The following is a 26348-nucleotide window of genomic DNA, read 5'->3' as shown; positions in this document are numbered from 1 at the left end:
ATCATGACATATAAAGTTATAATAAAAGAAGTATGATGAGATGAAAGGGGAATAATGTTGTTAAGGAACTTCTTATTAGGACACATCTTCCATCAATAAACTGATAATAGATGTCCTTTAAGATGAAGCAATGTGTGAAAGATTAGGTCTCAGACATTTTTGATAAGTCAAGTTGCCCTTCCTTCCTATGAGGCTGATATTTATTTAGACGTACTTGGCTCATCAGTAGTGTCAAGTATGCTCACATGTCAGGCTTTCATGGCTCGAACCCTTTTGAAACATACATTCAGAGTCTCATGCAGGAGTCTAGTGGAAGAAACTGAACTCACTAATTTAATTTTGAAAGGGATGTGTAAAAGATCTAGAAAAATATGATTTCCCTCTATTAGCTGAAATTTACGACACAACATTTTCCCGAATCTTTGTTAAACATTTTAAAGCACAGCAAGGAAAATGATCATTGTAACTCAATCACTCCTCCATTAAACAGAATGCATGTTTTTTTATTTAATGACCCTTAAAACATGGCATCCCCATAAAAGAGTTTGCGAAAAAATACAAGAATTAAAATGTATATATTTTTGTAATCTCTTTATTCTGGCAGCATATTTAAAGATTATACAATAGATGTGAGTCTCTAAAAGGCTGCTGGAATTACTGTGTATACATACAGAACACCAGTTTTCTAAATCCTAGAGATCTGCAAAATTCATATTTGGATCACAGCCATGAAATAGGTGCTATAACCACTAAATGACTCCTCCTCTCGCTGCCTTCTACTATTTGTTTGGCTTAGTTGCATGGTTAATATTAGATAAATATTGCCTCATTGGTGAATTTCTCCTGTTGTCAGATTCTCAGACTGAATATAAAGGTCTTAATCTCTATACCCAATATCTGACCTGAGATCAGCCGATTAGGAAAGTTCAGAGACCCGACTGCTGGTGAGTGGCATCTACTTAGATTTCACATTAATATGCTGTGCATGTTTGCAATAGACATATCTTATAGACAGTCTTTCATTACACTACTGTTTTCAGTGGTTCTGATATTCTTAGCAAATATTCCATATAATTTGGACTAGTTTCCATGGAGATTTAATATCCCTGCTAAATGTCAGCTTTACATTCATCGTTAGTTGTAAAGACATAGTTTGTCTTTACAACTAATAGCAGAGGCACTATTTCTTTTATTCATAGAATTCAGCAATTAAAATATGCAGCAAGTTCTGAATCCACATAATGAATTGTTTGCATCATTTTTGTTTTTTGTGCTTTGTAAATTTGCAGCATATGGAATAGATATGTAAAGAAAATTGCTGCAGGTTATGCACTAGCTTCATGTTTCTGTGTGTCCTTGGCCCAAAGCTCATTGAAATAATTTTTCTTGTTTTTCTCCTTTGTGATTTTTACTTAGGTATTAGTTCCAAAATTGCTGTCTAGGGCTACATTCACACGAATGTATGGGGGACATATATATATGGCAGGCTTATATACGTCCTCCATAAATCACAATTGTCTTGCGGGCCCGTGTATTCCTATGCAGCACTCTCCCCCATCCTCCTCTCCCTGGCGCCGATGTATGCCCGCCGTACTACAGTATGGTGGGCATACATCGTGTGCATGTAGCCTAAGAAATACATTTTTAGATTTCTAGAGGTTAGGAATGTGTTACACAATCAGCCATCATTGTGGCACCAGAGATAAGTCCAATTCAGGTTATTAAACTTATCTCTAGGTAAGTGACAGACCTATTTTAGCATCAGTAACTAAGCCATACAAAAAAAAACACAACTTTTTTGAGATTCATATACCGTATCTAATTTCTTAACTTTTATTTGCGCTCTTTGGTAGACAATAAAAAAAAAATCCACCCTTGTAAACCATGTAGTTTACATATGTGTCACTGGAGCTTGTTTGTTTTGTATAATGGTACTTTTTATACTATTTTCAAAAGGTATACAAACAAAAACAGCAATTCTGGCTTCATTTTAAAGTTTTTATTTTTTACTGGTGTTCACTGTACATAAAACACCATCTCTGATAAAGCATATTTTATTGTGCTGTAATTAAGCTTTCTTTACGTACATCGATAAAACAAAGGTTATTTTGACTGTTCAGATGATGACACTAATCTATCAGTTCCTTCTAAGGTGAGTTTATATTGCACTGAAAATGTTGTTTGTGTTGGCACACATTCTAATGGACGTTATATAAGTTAGGCGAAGAAATACTAGTCTCCAGAGAAAACTGGAAACAGGATTATAATGTCACGGAAAAATCTTAATGTGTACCAGCAATTTTAGTTATATCAGGACATGTCATTGAGACATGTAAGATGGGGACATACAGAGTATGATAGCCGCAGGCAAGCCACTGCAATATCTCAGTCTTTAGTGTAGGCATTTCTGAAGGAAAAGAAAGATATATGTTATATATAACCTATGGGGGAGAGTTATCAGAAGTGTCTGAGAGCAGGACTGTTCTAGTTGCCCATGGAAACCAACCATAGCTCAACTTTCATGTTTCCACAGCTGCTTAAAAAATTAAAGCTGAGTTTTTATTTGTTTGCAATGAGCAACTAGAGTATCTCTGCTCTTAGACACTTCAACTAAATCTACCCCATAGTGGGACATATCAGAAGTGTCTGGGAGGCGGAACTGTTCTAGTTGCCCATGAGTTCAGCTTTCATTTTCTCACATCTGTTTGTGTAATTAAAGATGAGCTCTGCAAAGCGGTGCCTCTTGCAACACTGGCTGGAACCCAAAGTGCCACCGATCACCGATCTCCAGAGCATTAGAGCAAATAAAACTTCTTTTCCATTTAGAAAGGCTAGAAGCAGAGCAGAGCAAATCAAGACTAATGGGGAAATTATTTTAAAAAATTGAAGGGATTTCTCATTCACCATGTTTCACCCCAGGAGTATTGATCAGCCATTTACCAAAACACATTGTTACCTGATGGAGTAGCTTAGGGAAACACTGGGGACTAAGCTAATGGGAAATGGGGTAGCAGATGCCTTGGGTGAACCTGAGCGAGGGTTAAGAAAATTTGGGTTACTCATGTACCTCCCACCTCTGCCTTAGGAGAATTAATACCGATATTGACAACTGATCTTGGAAACTATACATTATACAATATAGATATGTTCTTTCTTATGTATGTATTTTCCTCTTTGCAAAGGATCTAAAAGTTCATCATGTTTTTGCATGACTGTAGACCTGCATGCCACATGTGTTTGTAACTGTCTTATTAAAATACTGTGTGCGCTATATAAAGAATTATCATTATCGTAAATACAAAATACAATAAAATACTTAAAAACAAATGATGAGCTTTGATTGGTTTCCATAGGCAAATAGAACAATTTTACCTCAGACACTTCTGATAAATCTCCCCCAGTATTTATGTATAGGATAGATAGATTAGCTGGATAGCAGTTGGTTCCACTAAGGGGACTTCAAAAGAAGTTGATCATCTGTAGTCCCACTGCCGAGTCCCCTACTGATAAGCTTTTGTTTATGGGGTTGAAACAGTGTTTGTGCCTCACTGGGTGGCAACCCATGGAGAACCTGAGTACTGAACAGGTTATCCATTAGCTTAGGTGGAGGGAGGAAAAATTGCCAAACCAAATGGCAAGTCCTTCTGATTCAGTTGGTGCGGAAAGTTTGTGGGGAATTTGTAATTTCCTTTACTTTATGTTTGGCACATTGCACAACTTCAGTAATTGAAATGTGAGTAAATGTTTTAGCAAATGTTCCTTGCTACGCCACCAAAAGGAAACCTAAAAGTTACATTGTCCAAAACGAATGGACTTTCCATGCACAGGTTAGTTCTCTAATGAGAAACTCCAATATCTCCAATATCTGCTTTTTTCATCAAGGGTGAACTTTCTTTTTGCCTTAGAAAGTCCTGGTTGTTTTTAACTATGATTTCTTTAACCTAACAAATCTATTTAATATGCTATACAAATTTACAGAATATTATAGAATAATTTTCAATGAAAGGAAAGACTCTTGATCACAGAGAGCACTAGGAATTTCCACAAAGAAATGTTTTTGTTTGTGGAAATCTGATCCTCACATTGTTCTAAGCCAATAGTCATTCAAAAAAATCTCAGTTTGATAAATATGTTTTCAGTTGTCAATATTAGATTTCCAGCAAGGGGTCATGGTTGTTTTATGGGTGCATGTACTACACTACAGAATAGGAAGCATCATGTGTAGGCTCAGTGAATCAATGTTTCTAGGGCGAGAAACAGCTAAGGCTGAAAACACACATGAGTTTTTGTTGCACATGTTACTGCCTTTTATTTTTTTTACCCAAAGTCAGAAGTGGATTAAGCAGAAAAAAATTCCTTCCGTTATTTATTATATTGATTTGGAATCTACACCTGGCCCTGGCTCTAGAAACTAGACCAAAAAAGCAACAGAATCTCCATGTGTGTCTCCAGCTTAGGCCCCTTGCACACTTATATGGCGGCCATGAGTTAGTCATAAAAATTGCAGCTAGGTTACGGCTGGTAAGACATGGTGCAGTGATCACACTGTGTCTCATCACACTGTGATGGAGCCGTGCAGCCGCGTCCCAAAAAGAGCAGGTCCTATTCCTGCGTCATGGCCGCACAGCTTCCTATGGAAAGGGGAGGCATAAGGAGTTCTCCTCAATCCCCAAAGACTAAAAACGTGCTACTGGCCTTAAAGGGGTTGTCCGAGACCGGAAAAAAAACATTGGTTGTCGGGAGGTGGCTGCTCAGCTTTCATGCCCCTGTTTTGTTTACAGGGGCACGGACTGGCGAGATGCCAGGAGGGACTGCGGAGGTAAGTAAATGTTTATTTTTTAAGCAGCCCCCTTCTGGCCACCAATGTTATTTTTTATGATCTCGGACAACTCCTTTAATACAGCATCCACAAGATAAAATATCATGTGTACAGTATAGGCTCAGAAACTGATCCACATTTTACAGGTATTTAATATACCCATATAACTGAGTTTAGAAATGAAAATGTTTTGTGGGTTGTATATGCTTACTCCCTTTTCTCCTGTAGAAATGGCTTTAAGAGCAACAAATGTGGATTTCCTCAAGCAGGACAATGCCTGTCAACATCACACTTCTGAGTACGACAACTCACACCTGATTGTAAGACGTGGACAACCATTCCAATTAAAAATTACCTTTGACAGGCAACTGACCCAAAGGGATAAAATAGCCCTGCAGTTCACAACTGGTAAGAGATCAACATAACAACCATTTTATACACTGAAACCTCTTTGTTTCCCCGGAGTCTGTGGTGGTGTACCTTGTACTGAATTCATTAAATGTTGTACTATTTGGTGCATCTGAAGAACTTGCATTTCTGTCTTGAGACTCTTTCTCACTTGCTAATGTCCCTCACTCAAAGGGATTGTATTTTTTTTTTATTTTGAGAATTAAAGTATAGGGCAGGAAATCTTCTCCCATACAGTGTCTTTAAGTCTAATTTGTGTTCCCCTCAAATGGTTTCTCACTGACACATTTGAAAAACAAAAGTCTCGACTTCCACCGAGCATGAATGGTTAAAAAAAAAAACAGTTTCTGAAAAAATCTTATAAAATCCCGTTGCATTCTGTATTTGGAAAAAAAACCCAAACCAGCAAATTATAGAAGTAAAAGTAAAATGGGGGTTAGATTAAAACTCTATATTTTCATGTTAATTCTAGGGTCTCGCCCAATGAAATCCAATGGTACCCTTATATATCTTGAACTCAACGCTGCTTCCCATCCCAATGATTGGTGTGCTAAAGTCCAAGATTATCAGGGCAAAGAGGTAAATAAATCTAACATTAATATATTTTTCTCATGGTAGATATTTGTTATTCTTTCATTGACTTTTACTTTAAAGGGGGTTTCCAGGAAAATAAATATCCATGTCCTTTCCTAGGGAATGGTCATCAACACTCAACACATCCCACAAATCTGCTGTTCCCATCAGTCGATAAACAGAGAATGGAACAGGAATCTCCATTCTCTCTGTTCTCCCTGCAGCTTAGCTCATATTCAAATAAATGAATGTTTATCTGCAAGAACATTGTCTGACCACAATGTGAAGAATGGAGCTATCTGCTCTTTGTTTATCATTTGCCGAGAACAGCTAATTTTGGGGGGCCTTGGACCAATATGACATTGAGGATTTAATTTATGGATTTGTCAATATATTTGGTCTGTAAAACCCCAAAATAAGAACCAGTACTTTTGCTGTCACCTCTAATTTACTCATTAAACCCTGAATAGTACCTTATAAAAGTCTGTAAAGGTGTCTAAATGGTTCTTCCGTGGCTCCTACACATTACTGCATTTGTCCAATAATGAATTTTATTCCCTTAGTTATCCAGTCAATGTGGCGGGGGAGCTCTTGAATGCAGTCAAGCTCCCCCACCTCCTCATGGCCGCTTGAATTTGTAAACCCACCCTTATATATGGCTCCACTGCTATACTGTTTAAAATTCAACACATGCAGCGACCCTTCCCCGCCGGATAGCTCTTACTCGCATGGGCACTGTGCATATTTCTGGCACAGTGCACCTATAGAGCCGGCTGGGGCATGTAGGCTAGCATTCGTGGGAATTTTAAACAGGATAGAAGTGATGTGTAACTGAGGGCAGTGCGGAACGCAGTGAGGAGGCGTCCAAAAAGAATCATTTAGACACCTTTACAGACTTGTACATGGTACTATTTAGGGTTAATTGAGTAGTTTACAGGTTTCCATTAATTCAGGTATTTATGAATGGATCTGTTTACTGCCTGTTAATGTCTGAACCTAAAAATATTCTTGTTGTTCTTAGTGTACAGTATCTGTGAATACATCGGCCAATGCAATCATCGGAAAGTACTTCCTAAGTGTAATAACAGGAAGAGGAGTCGTTTATATGACAGGAGATTGTCCCATTTATTTACTGTGTAACCCTTGGTGCCAAGGTAACAACTTTAATTCTCATAGACTTTTATATTCAGTTTTCATGTATTTGTAGATTTGTCCACTCAGGAGGAAGATATTTTTATATACTAATGAGTGTCAGTGTCTGTCAGTAAAAAAGGACTAAAGAATAGAAGATAGTCTCTGAAGGCATTCAGAGCCATAAAAGTTAGCAATGGCAACTCACCCCCCATTATTATTGAGAAGGGGAACCTCCTCTACATTAGGAAAGCTGGAAGCTAAGAGTCAGTGTGACAGAGGTCTGCCAATGGAATAAGTAATGCAGCTGTAACTTCATTTTTATTTTAAAGGAAATCTACCACTGGTTATTTACCCTTAATGCTGCTGGGTAGCTCCTAGTAGGGTGAATACAGCCATACAAGTGTATTAGGAGCCCTGCTCCTGTAATTTGGTTACAAAAATAACTTTAATCTTAATGTTAATCAAGTGCTTCAGGGGCCATCAGCAGAGGCCTTCCGGTCTCCAGGGCTTTGACTCTAACTTCTACGCCCCCTCCTTGTTACCTTTGTTCTCTCCCCCTCCCCCTTCCAATCTCATAGCAGCACAGGCCACACATACTAGCAAAAGGTGAAGGAGGAGAAAAGAGTGCAGAAGGAGCAGGGGAAAGGGGGCAATTTAAGTGGCAGAGCTCTGGAGAACAAAAGATATGGAGAAACATAAAGATGCAAGTTAATTTCAACATAGAGCTGTATTCACCCTACTGAGAGCTACCCAGCAGCATTAAGGGTGAATACGGCTATATACCAGAGGTAGATTTCCTTTAAGTTTGCAAACATATCAGTAAAACCTTATTTTCTTTTTCAGTGTCGTTACCTTTAAATTTAAGTAGTGTCCAGATGTAAAGTGTCTCAATATGTTTTTAGATGATAATGTCTACATGCCAAATGAAGACGAGAGAAAAGAATATGTTCTGAATGACACTGGTTACATTTATGTCGGATCACAGAGTAACATTAAAGCAAGGCCATGGAACTTTGGGCAGGTATGTATGCACGTACAGTAACTTAAACATTTTATATCATTTTTTTTATTGCATAAATCAAAATATTATCAAAATAATGTTGCTTTAGCAGTGTGTCTTTATCCGTTTTCCTTCTATACTCACACAGACAGTATGTAGATAAGGAAAATTGATACGTTTCTAGCAACGTAAAGGGGTTGTCCACTTTCAGGAAATAATTGATATTGTTAGTGTAATGAAAAGTTATACAGCTTTCCAATTTTTAAAATCACTGAGCTGTGCGTTATAATGAGCCATGCACCTATGTGACATCACATGACCATGGAAAAGTTTTTACCCACTGGAAGTAAACAATGAAGTTTCCTGTTGTATAATAGCAATTTGTGAGGAATTGATACAGAAAGTATATTGGAAAATTGTATAAGTGTTCATTTCACAAACCATATTGATAGTCTTTAAAATGGGAACATTATCTCTTTCTGATCATGACTGAATACTAGAAGACTTTGCAGAAGGCCTTCCCAACATAAAGGAATTTTGCAAAATGGACAGCCACATTAAAGGTTTATATCGGCAGTAACAACATAACACTGTTTACGCTGGAATTCTGGGAGTGGGATTGTAATTTCCTTTTTATGTGCTGCAGATTTAAGCTGCTGTAAATTTAATCCTGTTTTATAATTTGTTCTGTACTTCATTGAGAAACAACAGATTCCTAATTTAACATGTTGACTTATAATGGTTAAGCGATCTAGTCTAGAACTACGTCTTTCCTCATGATAGCAGGTAAATAGTGTCCTCATTCTTATGTGGCAGTGAAGCAGGTAAATTCTTTATAGACTCAGACACGGTAATAACTAATAAGACTATGATTGCACTATTGGGAAATCCTAGGGATTGGATTATTGCATTATATATCAGCCATGACTATTTAAATAGCAATTGGCGATCTTTGTTATAGCGGTAGAAGAAAGACATGACACACCTTACCTCATAAAGTAATAGCAATATGTTGGTCATGCTTTCATGTGGAAATACAATACAAGTTGTGTTAAACTGATTTTTTTTTTGACTCAAAAGGAAGAGAAAGTGGCACTTGTCCAAAAATGTATATAACCACTGCTATAAGCTCTGTGCCCCTTATGTTTAATCTGCAATATATTTAATTTTAACTTATATTGTAACATGACAAATCAATTATCTCCACAGTGTCATGAGTAGAAAGTATGTAATTAGTTATTAGATAAATAACTAATGACTTAGTTGAACATCAACATGTAGCAAATTATATTTGCCAAATGTAGAAACAATAAAGAGTAAAACAGCGTAAAAAGTACCAAAGTATCATCGTAGATAATGTTAGAAAAAGACATCAGTCTATCAAGTCCAAACTTAAATTACACCATGTTTATTCAGAAGAACCACTGAGACCCCCACTGATCAGCAAGTTAGGCCCTATCCCATGGATAGGGCCTAACTTGCCTTCGTGGGAAAGCCCCCTTAATAAGGGAAAAACTTCAAAACATCTGAAAATCTTCCAAGGAGTTGAGTGAGGTCTCTCATTAAATTCACTCAAATTCAGATCATGCAATGCTTATAGAAAAAAAAATCCTTTGAAACTAAGTATCTGCATTATCTCAGAAACTGCAAGCCCAGTTAGCAGGTTAAATGTATAAGCACATGACTGCACAACTAGAAAAGGACTGAAAAAATATGATGTTTAAGGTAGGGTGGCTAGGAGAAGGCCTATTCCTATTAAAATTAAAAACAGACCACCATGGCATAATGAGAAAGAAATGCAGATCCAGCTCATGGAGATCTTGTGAAGTAATATCCTTTATCTGTGCTTAGGTGACAATCAGGTATACAGCAAAAAAAGTCTAAGCGTTTCGAGCGGTTCACCTGCTCTTATTTATGGCTTAAGTCCTGATGAGTCATGAATAAGAGTTGGTGAACCATTCAAAACGCGTAGACTTTTTTTTGCTGTACACCTGGATGTCAGCGCAAATAAAGGATATTACTTCACAAGATCCCCATGAGCTGGATCTCCATTTCTTTCTCTACATGTTGCCATGCCCTTTGCAGCGGGGTGAACCGTGCTCGAGGCTGGTGAGCTGGAACATCATATTTCTGTTACAACATGGCATAATGGCTATAATATGCAAGATTGCATCTGAATATAACACCTTATTTTTGAGATTCTTTGTGTCAATTGAAACAAAAAGTCTCAAAAATTGGTAAAAGAAAGCAGACAATATGGTGAAAAATCCACCCCCATTGAGTTGACTTTGTACTCCTCTGTACATTGAACTTTTAAAGAGTGAAATGTAAGGGCTTCCATCCAACAGCTACAGTTTGGCAAAACTGGTCATAAAACAGGACACCAAACAAGCACACCAGCAAATCTACAAGAAAGAAAGATCAAGGTGCTCCAATGGCCTAGTCAAAGCCACAACACAGTTGCAATACTTGGCGCTTTGACTTGAAGAGAGCTGGGCTTACATGGCAGACACAAACCGGATAAATCCATACAGAAAATTATTACTTGTAGTTATTACTGGTAAAGGTGGTGCTCAAGATAATGATTAGGGGTGTAATTAGTTTTTCAGTTTTGACTTCAGTTTTGGTTTCTATTATTTCCTGATATATAAAACAATAGGACTCCTTTCTCTATATCTAACAGCTTTTCCTGTTTTCACTTTTTAGCATGAAGAAGATGTGCTGGACTGTTGTTTCTTTCTTCTTGACCGAAGTGGGCTCAAGCCAGCTGCAAGGAGAGACCCGGTCATTTTATCAAGGAAATTTTCAGCTTTAGTATGTTTACAAAAAAATTATTTTTACTTATATAGAGTCTCTCTATTAAATATTAAACTTTTTTTTATTTCATAGATGTATCTGTATTATATATAATAGTTAAAGCACAACAAGTTTTTTTGTCACAAATCAAAAGGTCTTGGGATGTAGAACAACTTTGCTTATTATCTTTGTTACCTGTATCCAGCAGTTTCTTTGGTGTACTCCTCAGTGTAGCACAGTCCTATAGCAGCTCCTTCCCCTGCCTTGGCTGACAAGCCCTGTGATTCCATCCTATAAACAAATCTACGGACTCCAAGGTGTGGAAGGGCTGCTGCTCCCTGCTCACAGTGGAGGAAAGGGATGGGGGGGTGTATATAGAGTGCTCTCTGTGTGTATAGCAAAGCCTAAAGGGAAGCTGTCACCAGGGACCTCATTTTTACTAGAGACAGGTTGCTGAAGCCCATCACACCTGCATTGCACATATGCCTTTCTGCCTTCTCTAAGCATTACAATATAATTGTGTGTTTTAACTAACCATAGCTTTCTGAAAATATCCTCTGTGTAGTCCCAGGGGCTGGGCTTTGGTTTTGATGCATTTCAAAAAACAACATGTGACTTGTACTTAGCGCTCAGCCCCCACCTTTGTGGACCTTCACAGGAACAGAGCTCACATTGTGGTAAACTGACATCATTGGGGGAGGGAGTGATTTGGCTTCAGGGCAGATACAGGAAGAGGTTAGTCTCAGCCCACTTCACCTCTAGTGAGAAAGATTTTTGTCAAACAATTTCAGAGTAGAAAATGCCATAACTTTGGAAAGAAAAGGAAGAACAGCACAATATGGGTATTGTTCTGTTTGTTTTTAAAGGGGGAATCACATATGAGAATTTGGTAAAATCATTATAACTTTGGAGTTAAGCTTAAAGTGCATAATCAACTTTATATCAAATATATCTGGCAGTAGGTTTATTTGGTGTTCTATACTGTTCTTTCTGTGGTCTGCATAGAATACTGGAGGATGTGCTGAAATCACGGGTCTAATTTGCTATAGTTGGATTTGTTTATCTTGCTAGACATAATAGGATCCATATATCTCTGGAACAACCTGACATAAAGGCATATGGGATGTTATGATGATTGTGAGGAAAATAAAGAAGCTGTGTCATCAGTCCTGTTGTGATTGACCGTCTCGCTTGTCTTGTAGAAGCTGGGACCAGAGAAACCTCTGACTCCTCTAGATACTCCTCTAGAAACTCCTCTAGATACCATAACCTTATTATAAATGCTATACTTTTTTACACTATAATTTTAATACTGTACTTCAGAGTTTTTTCAAACTGACCCCCAAAATATAAATGATAAAATAATGAAAAAACCTATATGTAAAACCATGTAGTACCAATGAACTATAACCTTCTCCCAAAAAGAAGTGCTTCCAGAAACTGGTTGAAAAAAAGTGTGATTTGTACACAGAATTAATATATATCAGAAATACTGGTAATAAAAATTTAATGAAAGTGGAAAATAACTATTATACATAACTGCAGTTATGATTGTGGACACGCTATACCATAACTCAGCACGTATTTACTTTTCTTAGGTTAATTCAAATGATGACAACGGTGTCCTGACAGGTAATTGGTCAGGAAATTATGGCGCGGGATGTTCTCCCACCTCCTGGACTGGAAGCAGCGCCATTATTCAGAGCTATTATAAAACAAAAAGGCCTGTTCTGTTTGGTCAGTGTTGGGTGTTCTCAGGAGTTATAACAACAGGTGAGCTAAAAAATGGCAAACACATATTTTTCAAAGTGAATTTAAACCTTTGAAGCATGTTTTTTATTGCAGGAATAAATAGCGCATGGGAAAATAGTACTTTATGAAGGAAAAGAGCTTCTCTTTTTTTGCTCCTTCCTTCTCCTTTAGTGAGCAGTGTATCCAAGAGCCTTCTCATGTCTGTACACTGATCTGATTTACACTCAATGTTAAGAGCAAGAAGCAATGGAGGGAAAATAAAGGTCAAATAAACATTTTCTCTCTGGGAAAGTATATTCTAAAATGTAGCACTGTTATCTGCACTATTAATGTCATTTGGTTACAAGTTTAGTTAGTATTAGTACAAATAGATCTGACTGTACTGAAGAGACACAAACATACTGAAACAGCACTGTCTACAGTTGGGACTCTGTTCCTTCTGGAATTGATATACTGGTTTGACTTTAATACCACATTGGGGCACATTTACTAAGGGTCCATTGGACGCATTTCCGTCGGGTTTCCTGAATATTTTCCCTGAATTGCCCTGGGGTTTTTGGTGCACGCGATCGGATTGTGGCGCATCGGCGCCGGGTGCATGCGGCACAAATGGGGGGGGGGGTGGCCGTCAGACAACCCAACTGATTCGGACAAACTGCAGAATTTAAAACTCAAATTGTGTCGCAAGATCAGCACTCACATACACCGGAAAGAAGATGGTGAACTCCGGCGGACCTGAGCTAGGAAGCGACACATTCATGAAATCGGGCACACGCTGTAAGTGAATCGCGGCAGCTCCGAATCCTCAACAGACATTCCCAATCTGCGGACGCAACGGGACGGGTAAGTAAATGTGCCCCATCATGCCATTAGGCTTCTTGAAAGTCATGCTTGGTGTTTAACAGGCTGCCTTTCAAGGTAGTAAAAAGGGGACTTGTTTTCCTTATTCGACCGTGGAAAATGTATTTGCATAATTCCGAGATCTGACTTAAAAACATAGTCAACATACGCAGACTGTCATGATGGGCTAATTTACTTAGACTTAGTGCAGCTGTGATCATAAAAATGATGACGTATCCGTGGTATTGCACATTAGTTTTATAAATGGAACTGGGGAGAGGTACCATGCACATTGATATACATAATATATAAGGCTCACTGCAGTTCTATATTCTGATGATATGGGTAGGTGTTCAATATTTATGTCGGAATTTTTTTTTATAAGAAACTAATGTAGTTGAAGGTTATAGTCTGCTGTAGATTATTATAACTAGTATTGCCATTACTGTTTTCCCTCATATTTATTTATTCACTCAATTTATTTTATTTCTGTCCCCCTAAACAGTTATGCGTTGCATAGGGATTCCAGCGAGGAGTGTCACTAACTTTTCTTCAGCTCATGATACTGAGGAGAATCTAAAAATTGATTTTTACATGAATGACAGAGGAGAAAAGTTGGATGACTACTGCAGTGATTCCATATGGTAAGAGAAATGTCTCCAAATTATGAAAACCCTGTTTCTGTAGAGATATTCTTATTCTTTTTGACTGCTTGACCATCCAATGTGTAATGTCCTTCCGACTTCCAGCTAACTTCAGGCAGATGGTTGTTGGGAGATTTTCTGGCACATGGACAGGGAAATAGATACAATAAATGTATTCAATAAGTAGTAAATTCCCTTCAAGATTAGTAAAACTTCCCTATTAACATGTGCTTTAGACAGCTAAAGTCATAGTTGCAAATGGGAGCTGCAGATATTATGTGATACCAGAACCATGGTTGTATCTGCTGAATAGCTAAACATATAGGCATCTAAAGTGACACATTCTCATCCAGGCTCTAAGCCGGACTCATCTCAAGCAAAAAATGCAGCTCATTTTCATATGACTTTGGATGCACATTTTTTTTTTATAGGAAAACATGTAAGATTTCACATAAAAGAGGGAATAATAGAAAGCACATTTCATACTCTACATGAGGGTTCTCGAAGTTTGTGAGATTTGAGGGAGCATGGCACCCAGATGAAAAAGGTTTATTCCCCCTCCAACCACTTCTTGGGCCTGGTATTTCTGAAAATGTCTGAAAATGTATTCTTTATATACATTGACTGCTAGGTGCCACAATTTTTCACTGATTGGACAATTTACAGGTTCTTGGAACACACTTTTAAGAGGACACACCCAGTATCAAATAAAAACACAAATGTACATATAATGCATTGTAAAGTATGAAGGCAGAAAAACTATTTATCATACGCCAACACTCCTTAAGTATCTCCAGGTAGGAGTGCGCTAGCGTACAAATTGGGCCGAGCCTGTCATAGATTTGCGCTATTAACCAGTGACTGTTCAGCTTGAGCGGTCGCTAGTGCCCACCTTTACGTGCACCCACAACACCTTGCCATTGAGCTGGCATGAAGGGAATAATAATCGCAATGTATAGTGATTGCAGGGCATTGCGATTGTTCTAGGGCTTGTACAACACAAAACTGAGGTCCAAACACTAATAAATGTCCCCCTTTGAACTTATAATGAAAATCTACTTCTATTAAAAAGATGCTGGAATGAAATGTTTGGAGATTGGATCATCTTTCATGCTACACATTAAATGCATTCAGCATTCATAGGAAAGTTGTATTATTTAGGAATTTCCATGTATGGAATGATGTATGGATGAAACGACCAGACCTGCCCAGTGGATACGATGGCTGGCAAGCAATTGATGCAACCCCACAAGAACCAAGTGAAGGTAAGAGGCAGTATAAAGGCTTTTCCTCTTATTGGTTGTAGCACAACATGCACTATAAATGTGATGGTTAGCAATTTAAGATGTGTCTTTGATTATTGGAGGTAATACCTTGGCATCCTAGTGACAGTTCTTGGGTCTCAGTTTTAAATAGTACCTTGTAAGCGTGAACTAAGCAGAGTCATGGATTAGAAGAGTAACGTTAAAGGGGTTGGCCACCTCGTTATATACAGTAAATCACATCAGATGATTAAAGGGCTTGGCCACTTTTCAATAAATCTCTTCCATTAGTCAGGTCTCTGCATATATATTTACCTTTGCCCCCTGTGAGAGTTTCAGCCTTTCCCTGTTATCCACATGCTGCACTTTGCATCTCCACACAACTTCCTGTTTCTCACTCCTTCAGCCCGTCATAATGGCCGCCTCCAGTGTGTCATTTTTCTCTCCGTCTGTCTCACTGACACACACGAAGAGGTGGGAGAGCAGGACGAGTCATCATCTCCTGCTACAGGTCCCTCCTATTTACCAGTGTAGGATCTTTTTTTACATGTCTATCTGCAGTTCTTTGAGAGAAAATAATCAATTTTCCTTCTAGTCGGAGCTTCAGAGTTCTTCTAATTCTTCTCCTATAGTGTTAGATATCCATTCAATGAAATCCAGCATTAGCAATGACAGATCCTTCTGATGAAACTATGCCTCAGTTCAGACCAGCACCACCGCGTTTGTTCCCCTTTCGTCTCTTAATTAATTCTTGTCAGACGATGTTGCTGCGAGGAACATACAGGCAAATGGTGTAGTGTGTTTCAACAAGTTAAGAATTTATTAAAAAACATACTCACAAACATAAGTAAAATTGCGCATCAAAATTAATAGCGGAACGCTAGCTCAACAAAGCTGCCCGACCCAGGGTTTCGCCTCCAAGGCTTCTTCCGGGGCATTTAGGTTTTTGGTAATAAGGTTAAAAAAAAATCAAAATCAGGCAAGATAAACTGGGGCACTTTTACAATTATGCTACTGAGCCTTAAGGGCTACTGGGGAACCCCTCTGTGCTGCAGCTTCGCGGGCTGTTACATTGCCTCTCCCTCACCTGATGCTCCCACAACACTTAACCCCTCTTTTTGCCTGCTGTAATCTCACTGCAGCAGAGGAAGTTTCAGCACACAGTGGCAGGGGCTTTGGTAACACCACCAGGAATTCTGCCGGCTCATTAGTATAATTGTAAAAGTTGATTTTAGAAGGAGGGCGACCATGGATAACAAATATAAGAAGATTACCACAATCACAGTGCCTGGATCTATGAGTAAGTATTCTGGTTTTTGATGGTAGATTTCCTATATTTCCTAGCATTCTTCTGCTCTGTATATATTTCAGTATTTTTTTTTACTTTCCATTCTATATTCGCTTCTAGGTATTTTCCAGTGTGGTCCTTGTTCTCTAACAGCTATTAAAGAGGGAATGGTATATCTGCCATATGATGCCAAGTTTGTGTTTGCTGAGGTCAATGCTGACAAGATTGAATGGCTAGTAAAAGAACAGAATGGAGAAGAGTACTTGAACGTGATAAGGGAGGAGAAAAAGAGTATTGGAAAGTTCATCAGTACTAAGGCAGTCAACAAGAACCTGAGGCAAGATATAACAACAGAATACAAACCCATAGAGGGTAAGTAGCTACTTGCGTCAGCCACCACTTAGTGTGGCTGCGCCGAATAACTTGCGCATGCGCAAGTGGGAGAGGGATCAATGTTAACTAAAGGCAACCCACAGCTGATAAATTATTATCACCAATGTTCAAAAAAAAAGAAAAATTTAGAGTTATTGTGACGATCCATTGGTAAAATAAACAGCAACGGACATCGGAGATGGGGCATTTAACCCATGTTATCACTTAAAGACGCATAGCCACCTTAAAGGCGATGTATGTACATAGCCAAATAGGATCATGTAAGGCTTCTCTATTATAATATCAAAACACAATAATCACAATAAAAAAGCTCACAAAGGATACACATGAGGGGAATGTGTGTCTCAAAGCAAGATTATGGGGCACATTCACTTACCTGTCCTGAAGTGTTCCTCGAAAGTGCATTGTCCAACCGGTATGCACTCTGCCGCAATTCACTAAGATGGTGCGCCCGATATCCGCTCAGGTCCGCCGGAATTCACCTTCTTCTTCCTGGTGCATGTAATTGCTTGATCTTGCGACACAATTTGTAAGTTAAATCCCACGCTCAGTCTGAATTTGACGACCCCCCCCCCAATTTCTGTCGAATGAAAGATAGCGCAGCCGCGCCACAATCCGATCGCGTGCGACACAATCCCCTGTTAAATACCTGTCAAAAAGTATGATCCGCAGACACTTAGTAAATAAGCCCCTATATGTGTAGATGAATAAGTGGATATTACCGTGTACACACCAAACCTCTACCACTAATAAAGGAGGTAGCATCTATTATCATCCCATCAGCTGGATCCAGAAGCCCAACACTAATTCCACTGCATAAAAGGCGCCCAATCCTAGGGTATCTAAAAGTAATGAGACAACACTACCAGATTATCTGGCTTCCCAGTGTAAGCTACTGAAGCAAAAATGCTATGAAAATGTTATTTATTCAAGAAGCAATGAGTCGTCACAACAAACCACTGATAAAACATATTGGAAAAGTGGGTAGCGCAAAAAAGTTGTGGGTCATTTCCAGTGCTGCAGAAATAAGTTTTGTCAGCGAAAAACTGCGATTTCCATCAAATTTCAGTTTTCTATCAGATTTTATTACATTTTTGATGCACGTCTGAAAATGACTGATGAATGTGGTCTATAATTTCTACAGCAATGGATCAGTGAAAAAATGCATTGCATTTGCATTGTGTCAGAGTGCAATGTGCTTTTGATATGTTCCCATAGACTAGAATGGTGCATTTTTCACATGCGTCATGCAGTAGAGTATGCTGTGAGTTTTACACAGCAGTACAAGTGTTCATGAAAAACATTTGACCAACCACCTACCCCCTTTGCCTGTAGGATGTGCCACTAAAAATCATTTGCTCCCCTCATCTTCTCCCTCAATACTTTCTGTTCCATTTTAGTGAAAAACTGAAAATAAACTGCTTACAAAAAAAACATACGAAACCCATTGAATACATAAAGAGAAAGTGGGACAAATTGTCCCACCTCCTTTTTTCTAAAACACACCATCCGCAAGCATTGTATAATTTCGACCTATACTCCATCCTCCCTCATATTATGGGCTCAATTCTTCCAGCCACCTTCTGTGGCCCCCTGTCCTCCAGTCTCCTCCTGTCCTCCAGCCTCCTCCTGTGGCCCCCTGTCCTCCAGCCTCCTCCTGTGGCCTCCTGTCCTCCAGCCTCCTCCTTTGGCCTCCTGTCCTCCAGCCTCCTCCTCTCCTCCAGCCTCCTCCTGTGGCCTTCTGTCCTCCAGCCTCCTGCTGTGGCCTCCTGTCCTCCAACCTCCTTTTGTGGCCCCCTGTCCTCCAGCCTCCTCCTGTGGGCCCCTTTCCTCTAGCCTCCTTCTGTGTCATTCTATCCTCCAGCCTCCTTTTGTGGCCTCCTGTCCTCCAGCCTCCTTTTGTGGCCTCCTGTCCTCCAGCCTCCTTTTGTGGCCCCCTGTCCTTCAGCCTCTTCCTGTGGCCCCCTGTCCTCCAGCTTCTTCATGTGGCCTCCTGTCCTCCAGCCTCTTCCTGTGGCCTCCTGTCCTCCATCCCCCTACTGTGGCCCCCTGTCCTCCAGCCTCCTACTGTGGCACCCTGTCCTCCAGTCTCCTCCTGTGGCCTCTTGTCCTCCAGCCTCTTCCTGTAGCCTTTTGTCTTCCAGCCACCTCTTGTGGCCCCTTGTCCTCCAGCCTCCTCCTATGGCCCCCTGTCCTCCAGCCTCTTCCTGTCCTTTAGCCACCTCCTGTGGCCCCCTGTTCTCCAGCCTCCTCCTGTGGCCCCCTGTCCTCCAGCATCCTCCTGTCCTCCAGCCTCCTCCTGTGGCCTCCTGTCCTCCAGCCTCCTCCTGTGGCCTCCTGTCCTCAAGCCTCCTTCTGTGGCCCCCTGTCCTTCAGCCTCCTCCTGTGGCACCCTGTCCTCCAGCCTCCTCCTCTGGCCTCCTGTCCTCCAGCCACCTCCTGTCCTTCAGTTTCCTCCTGTAGCCTTTTGTCCTCCAGCACCCTCCTGTGGCCTCCAGTCCCCCAGCCTCCTCCTGTGGCCCCCAGCCTCCTTCTGTTCACTAGCCTACTCCTTTGGCCTACTGTCCTCCAGCCTCCTACTGTCCTCCAGTCTCCTCCTGTCCTCCAACCTTCTCCTGTAGCCTCCTGTCCTCCAGCCTCCTCTTGTCCTCCAGCCTCCTCCTGTAGCCTTCTGTCCTCCAGCCTCCTCCTGTGGCCCCCTGTCCTCCAGCCTCCTCCTGTGGCCCCCTGTCCTCCAGCCTCCTACTGTGGCCTCCTGTCCTCCAGCCACCTCCTGTCCTTCAGTATCCTCCTGTAGCCTTTTGTCCTGCAGCACCCTCCTGTGATCTCCAGTCCCCCAGCCTCCTCCTGTGGCCCCCTGTCTTCCAGCCTCCTTCTGTTGTCTAGCCTACTCCTTTGGCCTACTGTCCTCCAGTCTCCTCCTGTCCTCCAACCTTCTCCTGTAGCCTTCTGTCCTCCAGCCTCCTCTTGTCCTCCTGCCTCCTCCTGTAGCCTTCTGTCCTCCAGCCTCCTCCTGTGGCCCCCTGTCCTCCAGCCTCCTACTGTGGCCTCCTGTCCTCCAGCCTCCTCCTGTAGCCCACTGTCCTCTAGTCTCCTCCGGTAGCCTCCTGTCCTCCAGCCTCCTCCTGTGGCCTTCTGTCCTTTTTGCAGCCAGCATACAGTTTCATGCTGTTTAATGGGCTGATTCACACAGCAGTGGTTTTGAAGACTTTGTGAATAAGATGTCAACCCGACAATCAGATTTGATTGGCTGTGGCTAATTTGCTGTACTCTAGTTCGAGGCTACAATGATTAACTGTAATAGTTGTCAAATGTGTCTGTAATGAAGCTTTATTGTTAATCCTGGTTCTTATGACAGCCCAACGTTTTTGAAAGCTAATTGTGACAGAGACCAAAAAAAATGTATCTGGGGTTACAATTACAAAATATACAGTCCCGATTTAAATACAAATTCAACTTAAGAACAAACCTACAGAACCTATCATGCCTGTACATCCAAAGAAAAATCATAGTATTGTGGCATACAACCACAAAAGAAGCAGCAGCATCTGTGAGCGTAATGGTTGAATATAAAGATTTCTTATTTTATTACTGTTATACTGACTATATTACAATAATTAATCTTTGTTGTCCAGGTTCTGAGGAAGAGAGGAAGACTTTCCAAACTGCCTGTGGTCACTTAAAGTCAGATGCTTGCTTAGTGTTTGCAGCTCCCCCAGCACCTCCTTCACCACCTGGTATTAAGATACAGGTCACCGGAGAAAAGGAGTTACCCCCTGGGAATCCCTTGTCCCTTAATATATTGGTTGAAAATCAATCGAATGAGACAAAAACAGTCTCTGTCACTGCTGGCTGTCAACTGCAGACCTACACAGGCAAAATTATTGCCTCCCTGGCATCCACTGTGCAGACCATAGACGTGGCCGCAAAACAAGGTATTTACTCCAATAACATTACTCTTGACAGCTGTACCCTCTGCTCAAGAAGTTCATATTTTATACCATTATGAACTTCCAGGTTCACTATAAAATCCATCGGGGTCACTAAAATTTGAAAAAAAACTGAAAAAAATTTGGCTTGTCTTCTTAAAAGTTTTCATGAATTTATGGTCAATGATTTCAGTTTCCACCTCTATATGGCTAAAATAACCTTGGTACTGTATAAAATTTCTATATTGACTTTACATAATGTGCATTTAAATAGAGACCCTCAGACTCTGATTGTTTTAGTAATTATCTTTGCGAGAAAATACAGATGCTTTCTTAATCATAGATTACCATTTGCCATTTTGCAATTTTCCCAATCCACACCCAGTTTTGGGAATATGACTCTCCCTCTCCTATTTGTGACATGGGCATTGTATTCTGCTTGTCACTTTCGTCAATTCTTTGGGACATGACCAGCGTAAAAAAGTGTCCCTATTACATATTTAGAAGATTTGTCAACTGTTCCTGAATTGGTTGGACACTATAGGAGAGTTTGCAAGTATACAATTTACCTTTTCATTAGGTAATCTGCATCAATTGTTTGACACCACCTGCACAGTGTCACCATGTGGGGTCATCCTCCATTGCAATGAGATAGGTAACACCCAGTTCTCAACTTATTCATAAATATCCAGGTAGTATATCTGAGAAAAGTAATGCAATGGTTTAACATATCAGGAGAGGTTACAGGTCAAGTTTTATAACCTATGTGCATTTTTCTTTCTGCATTATACATCCAGTTGCCACCATTCCAGTGAATGTGGCTGCCGACCAGTACATGAAATCTATGACTCAGGTAGATGATGAACTCATGATCAGACTTAATGTCATTACGGAAACTAAAGAGGGACAAGAAAAAAATAGCGAGTGCCTGGTCATACCATTTGCGTACCCACCTATCAAAGTGGAGGTAAGTTCATGTTTTCAAACCTTCCTCTCAATAAGGAGCCCATAAAGGTGGTCAAATACAGTAAGGAGTCAATGACATGTTTCCAATTTTTTGGTTTCTCCATTCAACAGGAACCAAGACATTTCCATATTTCTTTTTTTATTCAATTCTTTAGCATTTGGCACATACAGTACATCTGTACCACAAAACATTATATATATGAGAGCTGTGTGCGTAGGTGTATAGAGTTTCTCTGCAATTGTTACTCCTTGTGCTCCATGTTACTCAGTATTGCACAATATAGTAGAAATAGCAGAAGCCACAATATATACAACATAAATCCTCACTCTGAGTACATATAAACAAGCAGAGTATCTTCGCTAAGAGTGGTAGTAGTGTCTAAAGAGAGGGCATTTATTTAAATTAAAAACCGCACAAAGGATAACTGTCTGAAATCTATGTATGTAACCGTAAGCAGAAGTAATACAATCATAAATACCCAGACCGACCACTGCGTGGTAACAGAGAATATAAAATAATGTACTGGTATCTCTTACCGTGATTCAGGCATAACATGGCTTGGCTTGACAGGAGTAGTGGAATGTTGTCCCTAAATTGTCCCCAATAACGCCCGACCTGACAAGGGCAGTCCCATGATTGACCCTGTCAAAAAACAATGCCCTCCATCTGCACAAAATTCTGGCATGTTCCTTCAGTAGCTGATTCTTCAGAGGGACTAGAGTGTTGAGGCTGCAAATCATCCAAGAGGGCGATGCACTTGATACAGTGCAACTAGGTCAGGACCCCGGTAAAAAACTGTCGGTCCAGTGTCCAGGTGGTGGAATGTGAGACCAAATAACGCAGGTTGACATCAGGTTTGCAGCATACAACATTACTTCTGCTCATTTAAGTCCCAAGACGTACCAGATTTGTATGTCCCTTCACTATCTGTGATCTCCGCCTCGGTTGATGATACTTCCATATTAGTGGCCCATTGCGGTCGAGAGTCTAAGACACTACATACTCTATTGTCTTTGTAGTCCTGTATATGTCTAATAAATTGTCAATGTTTTCTTTCTTTTAGAAAGAATTGGTATTTATTGACAGTTTTTGTTAGAGTTTTTTTCATTGCTCTGAAATTCCAGTTCTGTTTCAAATTTTTTTACAGTCTCGAACTCTCGCATGAAAGCCGGCGCGATTGCCCCAAAATCCGATCGCATGTGCCAAAATCCTGGCGGAATTCGGCGCAAAACGGAAAAATTCATGAAACCAGAAACTGAGATATAGTTATCCTCAATTAGAGGTTTACTTATAAAGTAAACTCCCTTTTGTAAGCTTAGGGTTTATCCTCACTGTTATTACCACCCGTGTACTTTTAACAAACAATTCCTGTCTGGCACTGCACTATATTGGCATACATAAAATTCATTAACATACATACATCCATCCATACATGCATGCATTTGGCAGTTTTTGACCTCGTTGGTTTGAGATTACTCCATATTCATTACTTAGACTTCAGCTGTGGACATATAGAGTTCCAGCACGTTTCTCTGGTTCTCCCCGGCTTCTTCTACCGGCTACCCGACTTCTTATTGATTTGTCTAGTACACACCATGAGTGTCCTCTGTATAGATCTATACTGCATAATCCTATATGTGGTGTTCAATCAGAAAAGCAATAACCCAGGACAAAGAATAAAAACAGTGATAAATGACTCTTAGGGTTTACAGATTTTAATATACATGGGTATAATAATATTTAGATTTTATAATTTTTCTTGAAAGGGAGTGCAAAGTAGTAACAGCAATGTAACAACCTCCTCCAGTCAGCTGTAGTAGGTATATGTCCTTTGTTAACCTGGATCTAGGTATCAATAAGTTGTGTCCCTGCAACTATAGGGCAGAGGATGCTTAAAAGTGTTGCCATAAATATGTTTATCCTTTTTCCAAACCAATAATAGTTTATTTTATTGATTTGCACATATAACAACCTGCTCTGATTTTAGTTCATTTAATACTAGGCAGAAGTTGTGACACACACATATATTTTAGTATGGATATAGCAGGTTTATTTACCCATAGTCACACAGGAGTTGAAATACTTTGATTTTCTCTCTAGCTGTGATATAATACCTTTTGCTATTTACATAAACATTGACACAATGATAATATGGTACATGCAATATCTGTGACCATATAAATTTAGCCTCTTGCTTTATTCCAGATGCCAGAAACTGGAAAGATTAATGAAGATTTCCACTGTACATTCACATTTAAGAATACTCTAAGTATTCCCTTAGAGAAGTGCGAGCTACATGTGGAAGGTCTTGGCATCTTCCGATTGGAGAAGTTCAATCATGGGTAAGTACAGCAGGTTTCTGATCAGGAATGTTTTAACCAAAGGGAAAACACAACCCTAGACACAACTTGTCCTTCCCATAAGTATTTATGGATATGGATACAAGGAACACTCTGTTACTAGTTAGTTGTCTTGTTGGGTGTTATTATCCCTGGTAACATGACATACAGTAGATACGGTAGTTCTGTTGGTAGTCAACTGAAACTTGTATTATTGCGCATGTTAAGAATTGATCTTCTCACTTCAACTACAGGGATGTTAAACCTGGAGGAATCTTTCGTTCCAAGATAATATGTGCCCCTAAGAAAGTTGGAGAAAAGAAAATTGTGGCCGAACTTATTTCCAAGCAAATTAAAGGAATTCATGCAGAGAAGATAATCAACATCACTAACTAAACCTTGAAGAGATATTTTTTTAATGCACGGTAAAATGAATATGTGTTGCCTTTGGTGCAAATGATTTTGACAAAGCATTTAAAAAAAATACAAAATAAACTATATGCATTGTGGAAAATTGTCCTACAGCTAAAGTATAGTACATTGACTCTACCTTGCTAGTTAATATGTAGTAGCAAGTATGTAGTAAAATAAGTGATAACATGATAATATATTACCAGGATGGATATGTAATCCATCACAGACCTCCATGGAACACCCGCTTTCGGGCCGCAGACAAAAAATAAAATTTGGGGTTTACAGCATTTCACAAATTCATTCATGTGATAAACCAAATAGATAATGGATTTTCTGCCCGGCCTACACAGAAGGTGTAGGTGGCTCAGCAGGAGGAGGGGCCCTAGATATGTCACTTTCCATATTAGGACAGTGACATCAATAAGGAAACACACTGAACTTCAGCAGCAGACAATAACAGCTTGTTATTGTGCATACAGTGGAATACATCTGTGGTCTCTGTCGTAATGGTACATCTGGAATCCTCCTTACGGCTTAGGGACACAACGAGGCCCAGCTAGAACTGCTAAGGACCTGGAGACAAGACTGGCAAGAAAGGTAAGTATACCTTTTTAATATCTGACCTTACTTTGCCATAGTGCTTTTCAGCTGGACATCTGGATGAGAAGTATGTCAAAGAGGAGCCTGAGTAGTTTATGGATTAGAAAAACATCAGTTTGCCTGATTTCTTCAACCAGTTTTCTGAAATGCAGTAAATGTAGAAGCGGTGTATTTTATGGCTTATTCACACATCAGCTTTTTTCACGGTATGCTATCTGTGTTTTCCAAAGACAACATACTGACCCATTTTTGTGTATCTGTTTTTTTCATGTCCAGATGGCATCCATTTGCAAAAAAAAAATGTTTATGGTTTACTGGTATTAGTAGGCAAAACATCTGGTTCCCCAGCACATAAATGTCAGAAGTTTTATTTATAGACCCATAGACTTCTACAGAAGACTGTAGTGTGCAAATGTGAAACAGTAGGGGATATCAGGTGATATGGCGCTACGGTTGGAGAATAACCAAGGTCCAGTATTTACACTCTTATCAATGACTTAGGGGGCATGATTATGATGGTATTATTCAATATGCAAACATAATGACACAATGTGAAGAATGTATTAATGTGTCAGTCATTAGACCAGTGACAAGTAGAACTAGAAAGTTCTCTGCTGCACCAGATTGACCACTATGTCTAATGATTAATCTGGTTCAGTATAAGACTGGGGAGTCCTACTTCGCGCTTCCCATTAGGCTAAATTCACATAATGTATTCCCGTCAGGCTACATACAGGATGAGGCCTGGAGAGGAGATGGGGTGAGCTCTGCGCACCCCTCCCCTCTCTATTGGGATGCATGACGCATGGCCATGCACACGGGGAAAGATAGAACATGTTCTATATTTTCTCTGTTTAGAGTACCACACATGTGTGGCACCATACTGCCTCCAGGAGTCTATTGCTGTCTACGAGGACGTATATATGGCTGCAAGCTTGCGTATATACATCCCCATGAAGGAGGTGTGAATGAAGCCTTAGATGGTCTAGTTTGCTGCACCACAATATTACATTTTTGGTGCAGGAGCTATTTGCTGCAAGTGCAAACCCCCTCTTTACCGAGGCTATGCTGATTTTTGGACATGTTGGTAAACTGCCTGAAAATGGTCTAAAACCTTCAATAAATGTGGTGCAAAGCATTTAAGGTGCAAATTACTCACATTATTCTAGTGTAGACAGATTGATACACCT

General features: G+C 39.9%; 1 protein-coding gene across 1 annotated transcript; it reads left to right on the top strand.

Moving 5' to 3' along the window:
* The first annotated feature begins 806 nt into the window (after positions 1-806).
* Positions 807-24668, top strand: TGM4 (transglutaminase 4). Its single transcript, XM_072153407.1, has 14 exons — positions 807-944; positions 5048-5227; positions 5700-5806; positions 6822-6954; positions 7837-7955; positions 10641-10748; positions 12329-12503; positions 13828-13966; positions 15128-15231; positions 16637-16888; positions 20545-20844; positions 21636-21805; positions 24011-24147; positions 24399-24668. The coding sequence occupies exons 2-14, from the start codon at positions 5050-5052 to the stop codon at positions 24538-24540; spliced, it is 2064 nt and encodes a 687-aa protein (XP_072009508.1). The 5' UTR covers positions 807-944; positions 5048-5049; the 3' UTR covers positions 24541-24668.
* The last annotated feature ends 1680 nt before the right edge of the window (positions 24669-26348 follow it).

This window comes from Engystomops pustulosus, chromosome 5 (assembly GCF_040894005.1).
Source record: "Engystomops pustulosus chromosome 5, aEngPut4.maternal, whole genome shotgun sequence".
In the NCBI taxonomy this organism is placed as follows: Eukaryota; Metazoa; Chordata; class Amphibia; order Anura; family Leptodactylidae; genus Engystomops; species Engystomops pustulosus.
Note: the sequence above shows the minus strand (reverse complement) of the source record. Positions and strands in the feature narration are given on the sequence as shown.

Coding starts and splice junctions, on each gene's coding strand:
- TGM4 (XM_072153407.1), top strand. CDS start 5,050: ATGGCTTTAAGAGCAACAAATGTGGATTTCCTCAAGCAGGACAATGCC. Junction 6,955..7,836: donor GTGTAACCCTTGGTGCCAAG/GTAACAACTTTA, acceptor ATATGTTTTTAG/ATGATAATGTCTACATGCCA. Junction 7,956..10,640: donor GGCCATGGAACTTTGGGCAG/GTATGTATGCAC, acceptor TTCACTTTTTAG/CATGAAGAAGATGTGCTGGA.